At 53.8% G+C, this 14,301-nt stretch overlaps 1 protein-coding gene across 3 annotated transcripts; it reads right to left on the minus strand.

Moving 5' to 3' along the window:
* Window positions 1-2,294: 2,294 nt before the first annotated feature.
* Window positions 2,295-10,986, minus strand: LOC111935701 (uncharacterized). Of its 3 annotated transcripts, none has more exons than XM_086851676.1 (4): window positions 10,843-10,986; window positions 10,528-10,712; window positions 6,225-7,062; window positions 2,295-6,127 (listed from the first exon to the last, which is right to left on the minus strand). In XM_086851676.1, the coding sequence occupies exon 4, from the start codon at window positions 3,411-3,413 to the stop codon at window positions 2,358-2,360; it is 1,056 nt and encodes a 351-aa protein (XP_086707802.1). In that variant the 5' UTR covers window positions 3,414-6,127; window positions 6,225-7,062; window positions 10,528-10,712; window positions 10,843-10,986; the 3' UTR covers window positions 2,295-2,357. The 3 variants fall into 3 exon arrangements, with proteins under 3 accessions (XP_086707802.1, XP_086707803.1, XP_086707801.1); XM_086851677.1 differs by having other exon boundaries at window positions 10,528-10,651; window positions 10,843-10,962; XM_086851675.1 differs by having other exon boundaries at window positions 2,295-7,062.
* Between the last annotated feature and the right edge of the window lie 3,315 nt (window positions 10,987-14,301).

A 14,301-nucleotide genomic window follows, 5' to 3' on the forward strand; every position in this document is an offset into this window, starting at 1 on the left:
CAAGGCCAGGCTGGACAGGGCTTGGAGCAGCCTGGGACAGTGGGAGGTGTCCCTGCCATGGCAGGGGTGGCACTGGATGAGCTTTAAGGTCCCTTCCAATCCAAACCATGCTGGGATTCCATGAAATCCCCCCTGAGCTGGTGACTGCTGTCCCCAGGCTGTGCCGGTTGGAGGAGCACAGAAATCTCAGTGTGGGGGTGTCAGGGCTCACACAGAACCCACCGAACCTTCCAGAGACTCCTCCAAACCCAAACGCAGCTCTGGAATGCAGCATCCCATGCCCAGCACCCTGCAGGGCTCCCAGAGCGAAGGTGTGGCCTCCACCACTCCCAGAAAAACCCAATCCATCTGATTTTGTGGAGCAGCCGCTCGGTTCTCTCCAATGGAAGCGGTGCCCGTGGAACAATGAGGGCACAGCCCCAAAAGGGGTGGGAGCAGCGAGCTGCCAGCTCTCCCTGCATCCACGAGCCCGCAGCTTCCAGGAGGAATCACTTGCCAATACATATGGTGTTGTGTGGATGGGAAATGTCACGGAACATAACGTCCTGATATGTTTAAAAATAAATCGCTGGGACGGCTGAAAAAATAAATGACTGAAGGGAGGGGACTTGTGGCGGCTTCTGCTGGGGATTAATTTTGTCGTTTGGTTTGGGGAGAGCTCGATTCAGGTGTCAAAGTCGGTGTTGGTTTGATAAACTGGGGGGTTTGGCTCTGTCTCCAAGGAGTGCTGAGGAACGAGGTCAGTTTCTTAATTAATATATGCAAATTGCTGCTTCCTTCTCCTCTGTCTGAACGTTAGTGACACCTGTCTTATCTCCTCACAGCTAATTGCAGGTACCAAACAGGGAAGCGTGGGCAGGACTTTGGGAACGGCACCAGCAGGAGCCGTGGAACTTCCAAAATCAGCCCAGAAAGCTGCAAAATTATCTTAATGATTACTGATTATTGATTATTATTTAGACATAAAGCATTGATCAGAGCCGTCACTGGGCTCCCACGCCATGCATGGAGCAGGAATATCCTCGCAGGAGCCTGGAGCATCAGGATGAGCTCCTGGCTTGGAAAATCCACCCCAAATCTCCTTCCTGGGTTTCCTCCATGTCCCTCTGCCTCCCTGCTCTGTGTGATCCTCCCAAATCCAGAATTTGCTTCCCAAGGGAGTTGGATCTTTGAGGTCTCTTCTCAGGCAAACCATTCCATGGTTCTGTGACTCCAGCTTCCCTGAGCCTCCCAGTGCGGTGGGAGCTGTTCCTGCTCACTGGGATGGGCTGGATGGCTTGAAAGGTTCCTCCCAACCAAATTATCCTGGGATTTTTCTACAGAACTGGGCTGTAAATTAATGGATTTAATAATACAGACCAAGGAGCTGGAAGAGGATCTCCAGACTTCAGGAACTGCATTTGGGAGAGGACAGAGAGAAGGACAGGGTGCCATGGGATGGGCAGGTGGGTTCCAGCCTGAGAAATAATAATAATTTTAAAGTTTTTAAATATTTTTAAATAGTGCAAATTCCTTCCCCAGGGGGATGGGAATAGGGAAAATGGGCTGGGAAAAGACTGTGGTCACTGCCATGGGAATGGTGTACCCCAAAGTTTCTCCATCCCCTATTTATGGGTTATTTGGGGAAAAGAAAATCTTCAAGATTCCAAAAACATCTCCCATGCATTCATTTTATTGTTAACACTCCACGTGGCTTTATTAATTTTATTTTTTAAGGAATTTCCTCTGGTTTTGATGAAGGCACAAAGAAGAAACCAAAGCTGGGACAGAAGGAAAAAATCCCAGCAGAGGGAAGGGAGCTGAGGGAATGTTGGTGCAGCCACATCAAGGCACCAGCTTGGTCTGAATGCAAATTTTTGGGGTTTTCTGATCATTTCATTGCCCAAACAGGATAAGCTGGACCAGTTCAAGCTGTGTCCATACAGATATCCCAGAAAAATCCTGTTTTCCTGGTGGAAGATGCTCCAGAACCAGCCAGCACATGACAAGTGCCTATTTCCAGGCATATATTTATCCTTATTTCCAGGATAATTTATCACAATTCCGTTTGGATCTTTTGTTTCTTCTGTGAGAGATTAAAAGACACAGGTTTCATTTAATAAAAAACCCACATTATTTGGGCCCAAAATTGTAGGGTTCTGCACAAAAAAAAGTCCAGATTTTAAAACAGTTCTAGGTTGTTTGTGTGGGGTTTTGTGGTGTTTTTTTCTGATGAAAACCTGTTTTGTTCAAAACTCCAAAGCCTCCAGCATTATATCCAAGAGGTCCTTCATGTTTTATTCCCTTCTTTCTTCATTTTTTTTTAAGAAGTATTTGAAAATTTGGCCAGGGTGAAAAAAGCAGAATCACAGGAGCCTTCACGTCTGTCTGCCATGAAAGTTCCTTTTCCTGGCAAAATCCAGACCGGATTTGATGAAGCAACACCTCCTTGGGGGAGCAGCGTGATCCAGCCTGATCCCAGTGGGAGATCTGAGGTGGGACTGGAGGCTGGGCCGCTCCTGCAGGATTCCCACCTTCCCAGGGCTTCCTGATCCATGCGGGAAATGGAGGCGCCTTTCCCTAAGGGAACAGCGGGAATTCTTCCGAGTTGCGCTCCTGCCTCCATCCTCTCCAGCCACGGCATTCCCGCCTCTCCCAACCCTCCTCACAAAGTCCAGCCTGGGGACGGGGATGAGGATGAGGATGGGGATGGGGATGAGGATGAGGATGAGGATGAGGATGAGGATGAGGATGAGGATGAGGATGAGGATGAGGATGAGGGACACGGGATGCAGCTTAGGGAGGTGTTCTGGGCACTTTGGGCTCCATGATGGCTGTGGAGCCCGCAGTGTCACTGTCCCCACGGTCAGTCTGGGGACAGGGCTGTCCTGAGGGCCAGCAGTGCCCAGTGCTGTGTGCAGGAGCTCCCATGGGCTGGAGAGCTGCTGGAGATGTCCTGGTGTCCAGCTCCAGCATCCCGTTTGTCTCTTCCATCCAAACCTCCCACGTGCCCAGGGCTTTTCCACAGGCTCTGGAGCTCCAGCCAGGGGACAGTGCAGGCCCCAGACACCCGGACTGCACCTCGCAGCTGCCTCATCCCTGAGCAATTCCAGCCAGGATGAGCCCAGAGCAGCCTCTGGCGCTGCCCGAGCACGGGAGCGAAGCGCCTTCTCCCAAAATAACTCCCAGCACCGCGCCGCTGGCGGATCCTCCCTCCCGGGATGTGCGGAGGGGCTCAGCACCCCAAACTCGGCAGGGAATTCGGTGCTCGAGCAAAGTGTGAGACTGTGGGAAGCGTCTGGAGCGGCGGCAGCTCCGCTGTGCCAGCCTGGCAGCAGCTGCCACCGCCCGTATGGCTCTGCCCACATGCACCCCCTCTGCGGTGCCTCCCGAATGTGCAATATCAACATTGCGGGAGCAGAGGATTTCTGCATGTCATTATCCCAAGGTTTATTTGAATAAAAGGCTCCGACGCGCGGCTCCGGCGGAGTCTCGCAGCTCGGCTCGGAGATGCCGACAGACAGCGGGAGCACAGACACAGCCAGGGCTGTGTTTGCTTCGCGAAGTGCTGCTAAAACATGTTGCCATCGAGATTCCCAAGCCCCGCGTTTCTAAAATATTCATCGCCACAGCCCAGATTCCCTCCCAAGGAGCAGAAACGCAGGCAGAGAGGAGAATCTATCTGGCATCCCCTTGTGGCTTTGCTTCTCCCTGCTGCGATGGGAGAGCGAGGAGCACAGCCCAAGGAGAGCCTGGATCTCGGTGGATTGCTGCCAGGCCTCGTGGCAGACACCAGAGTGCCCTCAGGTCGTTATCCCCTCAATACCTGCACCACGGAGCCCGGGATGAGGCATCAGTGCTGAGGGATCCATAAAAACGGGATGAGGGATCAATAAAAAGGGGTTTGTAAGGAATCAGTGCTGAGGAATCCATAAAAACAGGATAAGGAAACAGTGATGAGGAATCCATAAAAAGGGGATGGGGAATCAGTACTGAGGGATCCATAAAAAGGGGATGAGGGATCCATAAAAAGGGGATAAGGAATCAGTACTGAGGGATCCATAAAAAGGGGTCTGTAAAGAACAGCCACACAAGTTGCAATGAGGAAGAGCCATCAGTGTGGGCAGAGCCCTTTGGTGACACTTCAGAGTCACCTGGGCACCTTCAGAGGTGTCTGAGCTGTGTCCAGGGGCAGGATGGACACGCAGGAGAAGTTCTCCAGCGTGGACCTGCTGTTCCTGAGGTCAGGAATTCCATCCCCTGCACTCCAAAGGACTCTGCTGCCCTTTGGGATCTCATCCAGTGCCCCACTGCTGTCACAGGGAGATGTCACCATCATGGTGGCTTTGAGTAGGAAAAATACACACTCTCTGTCCTGACCTAGTCAGGTTTGATTGTCCCTGAGATTCCCGAAGGTCCTGGTCACAAAGGCCGCCCTTTGGAGACTCCACGTGCAGAGCATTGCCCCGAGGCAGCAGCAGCAGCCGCTCCCGGGTCATGACCTGGTTTAGGGGCAGGGGTCCCGTTTCAAAGGGCCGGGGAATGTTCGGGGACCGCTTCAGCAGCATCCCCATGGAAAGGCAGAGCTCAGGAGGTGCCCCAGGGCTCCAAACTGCGCCTCCCAATTGCCAAGTGCGGGTGCTCTTCCCAGCCAGCTCTCCCAGCACCCTGCAGCCCAAACCATCGCCTTTGAGGGTCAAATTTCATTAAGGAGGGCGGGATGCTCGGAAGACACAGAGCGTTTGTCTCTGGTTATTGTCCGGGTGATTTACATAATGGATTAGCACAGATTAGCCCGGCACTGGGAGAGGCACCGGCTCGCTTTGCATGCTCCACAGGCGAAGGATTCCGGCTGGAAATGGGATGATCTAATAACAGGGATAATTGCTGCTTTATGGACTATAAGTGCTGCCATGTCAGGGGCTCGTCCGCCTCGACAGCGAGGCCATTGTACAAATATAAATCCCCCGGTCACCCCACAGCTCGCAGTGACAGCGAGCGGCCCCACGGTGACTTCCATGGGGACACCGAACACCTGCACCGCGAGATACCGGCAGCGAATTAATTCATCCAGCCCCTTAAAGCTGCTTTAACGGGATCCCCCAGTGCTAATATTCCCGCTTTCCCACCCCCCCAGAGCGAGGGGAAACTGAGGCGGGAGCGGTTTCCCTATGCGCAGGGTGGAGGGTGGGGTTCCCTTATCACCCCCCCCAATCTCGGTGCTTTTATCTCTGATTCCCCGAGGGTAAATGCAGGGCTCGACAATTAATTTCTGCCGGGTGCTTTGCACTGCTCAGGAGCCAGCCGAGCCCATACTGTGAATATTACAAAGCTTTTTAGAACAGGAGAGCTTGGCAATTGCGACAGCACTTTTGAATCATTCATAATTTTGCACAGGGGCAACTTCTGTAGGTGTCTCGTTTCCTCTATGTTCATAATGTTTTAGGACTAAAAATAACAAGGAATTGCTGTTCGAAGTGTGAGCGAGGAATTAGAATTGCCAAGGAACTCGGGAGTCAAACCGTACCGGAGGACATCAGAGCCTCCCCACAGCCGCAGCTCCAAACCCAATTAATCCCGGGTTAGGCACAGGGAAAACGTGTGGCTGGAAAGATTGGGAAACAGCTTCCACCTCCCAGCCAAGCCATATGCAGATGAGTGAGGAGAAGGGGATTCCTGGGGAAATTGGCTGGAGCTCCTTTGAGCCCGCAGGCACCCCGGTGCCGAGGCCACCTGGGCACCTGGGTCGGATCCCTCTGAAGCCCTCGGGAGGAGAGAGAAGCTCTGGGACAGCAGAGCTGCGCTCCTGCTCCTGATGGGAGTCTCCTGCCTCCACCTGAGGCTGCTCCCGTGGCTTGGGAAAAACCCTGGAGAGGTTGAAATGTCTCCTGTGGATGTTGGGTCCCTTCCTGCAGAGGGGCTTTGCTGGAGCTGCCTGGGACATTCTGGGGTGCCAGAGCTGGGATGGGGCTGCACGAGGAGCAGGGACACTGCAGGCACTGAGGCATCAAAGCTTTGGGACAGCACAGACAGAGGAGGGAGAGCTGGAAATGGGGAAAATCCTTGTGGTGGCACAGGAAAACCAACCCAGTCCTGGGCTGGTCCCACACCTCCTGCCCTGTGCTCAGGTGAGACCCCACCTGCAGAGCTGCCCCAGCCCCGGGCCCAGCACAGGGAGCACCTGGAGCTGCTGGAGCCAGGCCAGAGGAGGCTCCAGGATGAGCAGAGGGATGGAGCAGCTCTGCTGGGAGGAAAGGCTGGCACAGCTGGCAGTGTTCACCTGCAGAGGAGAAGCTTTGGGGTGAGCTCAGTGTGGCCTTGCAGGGCCTGCAGGAGCTGGAGGAAACATGGAGAGAGACAATTCCCAAGGGCTGGAGGGACAGGACACAGGGAATGGCACAGTCAGATGGGATTTGGGGCAGGAATTGTTCCCTGGCAGGGTGGGCAGGCCCTGGCACAGGGTGCCCAGAGCAGCTGGGGCTGCCCCTGGATCCCTGGCAGTGCCCAAGGCCAGGCTAGATGGGGCTTGGAGCAGCCTGGGATGGTGGGAGGTGTCCCTGCCATGGCAGGAGTTGGAATGGGATGGGCTTTAAGGTCCCTTCCAACCCAAACCATTCTGGGATTCTCTGACCAGGATTGCTCTGGGCTGAGCTGCCCTCAGACCCCTCTCGCTGTCCTGGCTGCCTCAGAGGAGCAGCTGACCCTCCCAAAGGGTGGGGTTGTTGTCCTAAAGCCCCCTCTGACCCCCTTGGGCTTGGGATCCCCTCAGATCACTTCCCAAGAGGTCACTGCTGAGATCCTTCCCTGCCTTTCCCAGCTCCCCCGAGCCCTCCTCCATAGCAGGGGTCTGCTCCAAGCCCTTGCCTGATGATTTCTGTGCTGAGCTCTGCTCTGAGCCGAGGGGATGAGGAGAATTCACGTCCTGGAAGTTTCAGCCTCTTCTTTCGGAATTAATTTTGCAAGCTCCTCCTTGGCCCGAGCTCTCTGCGGGCTCAGGCAGAACAGGGCCAGCGAGAGGGGAAAGTCATGTTGCTGGTTAAATCTCCAAAGCAAAAATAATCCATTTTAATGAAGGTTCACAATCTGCAATGAATGTGAAACAATGTTGTCAGCTAAGCTGTTGCATTATTCACTTTTATTTGTACAAGGTCCTTCCATTAATATTTGACTACAAGAGAATGCAATTAAAAATTTTCTACTTGAATAAACCTCTCACCACGGTGTTGGTTAAAGGATAAAGCCCCTTTACGGTGGTGGAGAGGGGAATTTAGCACACTGGCACGTGGGTCACACACCAATTCTCATCCTCCTGCACCCCAGGTTTTGTTCCCTGCTCTCATTTTCTGCCGTGTCTTCCCTTCAATCCTCACCCCACATCAGCTCCTCTGGGCTCCCCTGCTCCCTTCCCTGGCATTTGGAGGATCCCAACACAATCATTTCCTTCAGAGCAGAGCCAAGGCAGGCAGGGAGGGTGGGGAAGGGGGATGTGCAGGCAGGTGGGAAGCACCCCCAATCCACAATTCCCAGAATTTTCAAGGCTGAGGCAGAGCCCCATTTTTCCCAGGAAAGAGTGGGGATTTGCCTTCGTGTCCAGGGGTGCTTGCTGGCAGGGAGAGATGATTTATTATTTAAATTTGGGCATGCATGGCTGGGCACTGAATTAGTTGTAATCTCCCAGGATGGGAGGAAAAAACCTTCTAGGATCAGGGAAGAGGGTTCAGACACGAGCCCAGCTCGTCACAAAAGGGAAGATGTTGGGGACAGGGGACACGAGGATGATATGCAAAGCATGGAGTCACATATTGAAGGATTAGGCACGAATTCCCTTCCCAGAGCACCCAGGAACAAAGAGCCTGCAGTGAAAATAAAGCCACGGAGTTCAGGTGTGCACAGAAGGTTGAAATGTGGCCGGGTTTGCATGGATTGGCGGCAGGGAAGAGAACAATCCACGAGCTTGGAACTGTTGGGCGCCTTTGGGAGATCCTTCAGGGAGCTGGGAAGTGCCAGCAGGAGCTGGAGATTCCATCCTGTGCTGCTTCACCTCCTGGAGAATCCCACACTCTTTTTGTGAGAGAAGCACAGGGGAAGTTTGGGAGCCTGGAGGGCAGAGCTGGATGGGATAGAAGGAGAAAATCTGTGCGGATATGTGGAAAAGGAGCCTCTGGCCTCAATAAATGAAATCTAGGAAAGGTTTGGAGCCTCTTTTGGAGGAGAAATTTGGGGGGTGAGGGGGCCAGCCTTGGGGCAGGGAGATGGCCAGAGAACGTAGGAGTGTCTCCAGGAGCAGGGGAATAATCTTGGAGAGTGACTTTAGAGGAAAGGACCCTCAGGAGAGTTTCCACCTCCCCAGGGATCTCCACTGAAGCAGAGGAGAAACCAGAGATGATTTTGGGGAATAAACACTCTGGCTCAGCTGATCCAGGTCCAGCATCCTGTAGATCACCTTTGGTTTTTTGGGAGAAGCTCTGCCAGGGCACACAGCGGGCAGAGATCCAATCCCATCCCATGGCAAACCTTGGGAATTCCACACCCTCACCATTAAACCCCACCCAGGAGCATTTGCACATTTACATCTCTTTAATGGTTGGGTTTGATGGTCTTAAAGGTCTTTTCCAACCTGGACAACTGGGATCTGTCTCCTTTTGGGACCAAGCAGGACCTGCTGCTGTGCCATAAAATCCAGAAAAGCTGCCTCCTCTTCCTGGGATGAACATTTTCCCATTTCTGGGACAACCACAGGAGATCTCCTGCCCTCCATCGCTGAGGCTGGAGCAGCCCATCCTCAGGGATCCCAGGGAACACAACATCCAACCAGCAGCAACTGCAAGGAGGATTCAGGGAATATTCTGTGGATTATCCTGCTCTTCCCTTCTCTCCTGCTGGGCTCTTCCAGGGCTCTTTGTGAGAAGGTGGCAGCGGCATCCAGAGCTCCAGAGAAGTCTCTGGCACCATCTCCAGGCTCTCCTGAGGGGCCCTGGCTGCACCCCTGCAGATTTCACATCTCACAGGTGCTGCTGTAAGGGGGGATCAGTTCATCCAGGCCTCAGGAATCTGCCCATGGAATGCTGAGCAGCACCTCAAGCAAGGCCTGGGAGCGCAGAGAGAGGAACCTTCAGACCTTCAATTCACCACACTTCAACTCCTCCCAGATAAAAGAAGGATTAGGAAGCCCATTCATTCTTGGGAGTGAATGGCTGTGGAAAATCAGCCATTATTTGTGTCCCATTAATGTTATCTGGGCCCGGAGATGAATAATTCCATGCCCAGCAGCAGATTTGTACAGTGAGGAGTGCAGAAGACAAGGGCCCATCCCAAAAATCAGGCTGGAGCGGGATGCTGAGGGATGGTCCATGGAATGTGTGCCAGGATTCCTGCCCAGGCCAGGCTGGGGCTCCCAGGAGCTCTCCCAGGAGGAATGGAGTGCATCCCAATCCCAAAGCATTCCCAGAGAATCATGGACTGGGTTGGGGAGGGATTGTCCCTAAAATCACCCATTCCCACCCCCTGCCATGGCAGGGACACCTCCCACCATCCCAGGTTCCTCCAAGCCCTGTCCAGCCTGGCCTTGGGCACTGCCAGGGATCCAGGGGCAGCCCCAGCTGCTCTGGGCACCCTGTGCCAGGGCCTGCCCACCCTGCCAGGGAACAATTCCTGCCCAATATCCCATCCAGCCCTGCCATTCCCTGTGTCCTGTCCCTCCATCCCTTGTCCCCAGTCCCTCTCCAGCTCCTCTGGAGCCCCTTTGGGCACTGGAATGGGCTCTGAGCTCTCCCTGGATCCTTCCCCTCTCCAGGTGAACATTCCCAGCTCTCCCAGCCTGGCTCCAGAGCAGCAGAGCTGGGAAGGGGCTGGAGCCCCAGGAGAGGCTGAGGGAGCTGGAAAGGGGCTCAGCCTGGAGAAAAGGAGGCTCAGGGGGCCCTTCTGGCTCTGCACAAGTCCCTGCCAGGAGGGGACAGCCGGGGGGTCGGGCTCTGCTGCCAGGGAACAGGGACAGGAGGAGAGGGAACGGCCTCAGGCTGGGCCAGGGGAGGCTCAGGGTGAACAGCAGCAGGAATTTCCCCATGGAAAGGGAGATCAGGGATTGGAACTGCCCAGGGAGGTTTGCAGTGCCCATCCCTGGAGGTGTCCCAGGAAGGGCTGGAGGTGGCACTGAGTGCTCTGGGCTGGGGACAGGGTGGGGATGGGACACAATGATCCTGGGAGGGCTTTTCCAACTTCTGTGATCCTGGGATTCTGTGAACTACTTTCCTTTCATCCAAACCCCTCTCCTCATTACAGAAGCAGAGATGTGAGGACACCTCAGAGGCAGAGCCTGGAAAATTCCAAGCAGCTGGAAAAGGCAGTGGCTGGACAGGAACTGGCCGCTCCTCCTGTCCCACCCCCAGAGCTGCTGGGAAAGCCTAGAGGTGCTAAAATCTGGTTATTGAGCGATCCGGGAGTGCTGCACTGCTGCTCAGGGAGATTTATCCCCCATCTGTGCTTGTTTTCATTCCACCGGCACACCTAATAAATATCCCCTTTTAAAGCAAAGCACCTCCATTTACAAACCTGTTAGCAGAGCTCTGGCATTTCCCAAGGATTTTGCCTCCAACATCCCCGCCTGGAAGGCCACGTGTTAATCCCCTGAACTCGCTGGGATTTCTCAAACTGGAGCTCCCTCGAGTTTTCTCCTCTGTTAAAAAACAGATAATCCAAAATCTTCCAGATGCCCACGCAGGTGAGAGCCAATAATCCTGGGAATTTGAGAGAGCGATTACAAACTAAAATTCCCATTTTAGACGAGCACATCAAGGCTCAGAAACGTTTGCTGTGCACGTAGAGAAGGGGAAAAAAAAATTTAAAAATAAATAAATTAAAAATCACCAAATCCCAAAGCCCTGCGAGGCAGTAAGTAAAGTTTGGCAACTTCCAAATGCATTCCCTGTTGTTCCAAGCTGTTCCCTGTGGCTCCCCAGAGGGCTGGTCCATAAAGGATAACAACCTTTGCCTGCTGGGAGCTATTAGCTTAAATGGGAGCGGGCTGCTGCAGCATTTAAGGCTGATTAGAATGGTGTCATTGGATTTGTATGCACTGGGATCCATGCAGATGGATTTCACAAAAATTCCGAGAAATTACATCCAGGAAAGGGAGTTAAAGGGATGTCTCGGTGCGTGGCAAGCGCTCTCTCGCTCGGCTGACTGAAATTGCAAATAGAGGAGCGAGGGGGGGGGAAAAAAAAGAAAAGAAAAAGAAAATCACAAGGAAGTTAAAATGAGGCTGGGGAATTTAGGAACAGAATTCCAGGCTCTGGGATCTGCTGGGATGGGCAGATGGATTAGGGGTCAAAATGGCCTCATATCTCTTCCTCATTTTTGCATTAAATTCAAATTCTTTTCATTAGATGTGTGAGCACATTAAATCATTGCTGTGTAACACGTGGAATTGTACAAAATTCGGGACGCAGATGTCACCCCTGGATTTAAACTTCTCCCATCCCAGCATTTCCAGGCATTCCCAGGCCACACTTCCAGCCACGAATCCTCATCAGCTCAGGTAGCAACCCCCAAATTTCCACATCCTGGGAACAAGCAGGGATTTGTCGCTGGTTAAAGCCCCTGACCCAGAAGAGCATCGACCTCTTACAACTCATTTGTCTTTCTTTGACTTGCAAATCTCAGGAATTTTCCATCTCAATCAACTCAGCTCTCACCTCCCCCTGGGAGGGCAAAGCAGCTCCTGCAGCATCTTCTGCTCGAATGTTTTTGGTTTCTCTCGCGGCTTTAGCGGCACCTTTTGGGGTTTTTCTCACCCATGGAGCTGCTGGAACATTCCCAGCGTTCCCCAGATCCAGGGAATGAAGCTGGGCTTCCCCAGCCACCCCGGGGATGCCACAAAGGGTCACCCAGCCAACCCCAGCGTGCCCAGCACGGTGCAATGGGAGCTTTCCAGCAGCTTCTTGATTTCCAGAGACATTGATGAGCTCTCACTTCATTAAAATAATCGCTAATTAGCCTGGCATTCTTCAGGCAGGCTCAGAGTCTGCTCCCTGCGCCCAAAGCCACTGCCTTGGCCTGGTGGGGATGGACCAGGGGTGTTGGAATGAGGGAAAGGACAAGCAAGAGTCTTTAAATTGCCTGAAACAACCTGATGGTCATGGCCATCTTCATCCCACCGCATTCATCTTCATCCCACCGCATTCATCTTCATCCCATCTTGTTCATCTTCATCCCACCGCGTTCATCTTCATCCCATTGCATTCATCTTCATCCCATCTTGTTCATCTTCATCCCATCTTGTTCATCTTCATCCCATTGCATTCATCTTCATCCCACCGCATTCATCTTCATCCCACCGCATTCATCTTCATTCCACCGCATTCATCTTCATCCCATCTTGTTCATCTTCATCCCACCGTGTTCATCCCACCGCATTCATCTTCATCCCACCATCTTCATCCCATCCTTGGGAAGAGCTGGGATACAGAGGGGCACTGCAAACATCCCACTAATTCCACTACCAGGGCAACATTCCTCGATTTTCCAGTCCCACCCATGCCCACTTCCCCTGCTCCAAAAGGTTTAACCCTTCCTTTCCTCTCCAAACCCTCCCTGCTCGGATAAACAGCGCCTCAGCCACCAATAATCCTTTCTTAACATTTAACAAAATCTTTCTCTCCTTCTTAAGGCTTAAGGAGAACAAAAAAAAAAAAAAAAAAGAAAGAAAGAAAGCGCTTTCCCTATTTAGCAACATTCTTGTGATGTTTATTGGAACGGGCTGAAAGAGCTGAGGTTTGAAAATTAGGATCTGGCAAGGAAACAGTGTCCTCAGGGGCCAGAGAACAAACCTCTCTGGGAGGAAAGTGATGGGACCAGCCTTTAAAGGCTGGAAAATTGCAAACCAATGTGCTCAGCAGTATTTTCCTTTATGCAGTTCTTTTATTCTTAAGATGAAAATTGCTCGGGACAAAGGCATCGGTCTCATACCTGGGACAGTGTGCTCCTTCCTCTCCTCTTCCCTGTGAAAATGTGTGCTGCTTTGAAGAGCAGTGATGTTCAGCACGAAGCAAATGCCAACGTGACCATTTTTAATGCAAATTCACTGCCATCTCTCCCTGCTCCTCCGATGCTGCCTGGGGATGTGTGACAGTGCCTTGGCAGGGCTGTCACTCGGGGAGGAACAGGGGCCTGCGGTGCTTTTCCAGGATGAGAAAGTGCCTTGTTGGGTTTCCAGCCTCTGATCCCACCTGGACACGACAGCAAAAGCCTTTTCCAGCCCTCCCTGGGACTCACTGCTCAGTCACTCCGAGGTTTTAATGAGTGGACAAAGCTGGTGCTGGTGGTGGCCCTGCGAGGATGCTGCTGTGGGCAGGGCTGTCAAAATGTCCCTTGCTGGGATGGACAGGGGTGTCCCCAGTGTCCCTTGCTGGGATGGACAGGGGTGTCCCCAGTGTCCCTTGCTGGGATGGACAGGGGTGTCCCCAGTGTCCCTTGCTAGGATGGGCAGGGGTGTCCCCAGTGTCCCTTGCTGGGGTGGGCAGGGGTGTCCCCAGTGTCCCTTGCTGGGGTGGACAGGGCTGTCCCCAGTGTCCCTTGCACAGGTAGGAGCAGGCAAAGGTGTTCCCGGTGCCTCTCGTTTGTGTCGGGGCAGGCACCGAGCCCTGTCCCGCATCCCCAGTCCCATCCTCCCCAGCCCACACAGGGTTAAACCCTCTCTGCTATTCCCGGGGGTGGGAATTGCGCTGTCCTGGCCCGGCTCTGGCTCTGGCTCCGGGGGGAAGCGGCTGTGCCTTTCCCAGCCCTTCTTCCCACACTTCTCCCGAGCGCGGCTCCAGCGGAGGTTCCCACAGCCCACGCCGGCAGCAGAGGAAGCGCAGCCCCCCAGGGCCGGCTCTGGGAGCCGCAGGTCGCCACAGCCCCCTGCTGCCAGCCGGCACTCCGAGCACACCCACACCGGGGGACAGTGGCCATGTGCCTGCTCCATGTGCCTGCCCCGCCCGTCCTGCCCCGAGCAGCCCTTTGTGACACGGGCACGGCCCGCGGGGAGCGGCACATCCCCCCATCGCTGCTCCGGAACACAAATCACGGAATCCTGGGATCACAGAGCCATGGAATGCAATGGAAGGGGGCTTAAAGCTCATCTCAGTTCACCTCACTATCCTCGCTCCACATCCATCACTGTGCCACCATGGCAGGCACGCCTTCCACTGACCCAGGCTGCTCCAGGCCCTGTCCAACCCAACCTTGGACATTCCAGGGAATCCATGGAATGGCCACAGCTGCTCTGGGCACCCCGTGCCGGTGTCACAGCCTGCTCGCTCTTCCTGTGCCCATCCAGACAGCTGG

Source organism: Cyanistes caeruleus, chromosome 15, assembly GCF_971803275.1.
Source record: "Cyanistes caeruleus chromosome 15, bCyaCae1.hap1.1, whole genome shotgun sequence".
Taxonomy (NCBI): Eukaryota; Metazoa; Chordata; class Aves; order Passeriformes; family Paridae; genus Cyanistes; species Cyanistes caeruleus.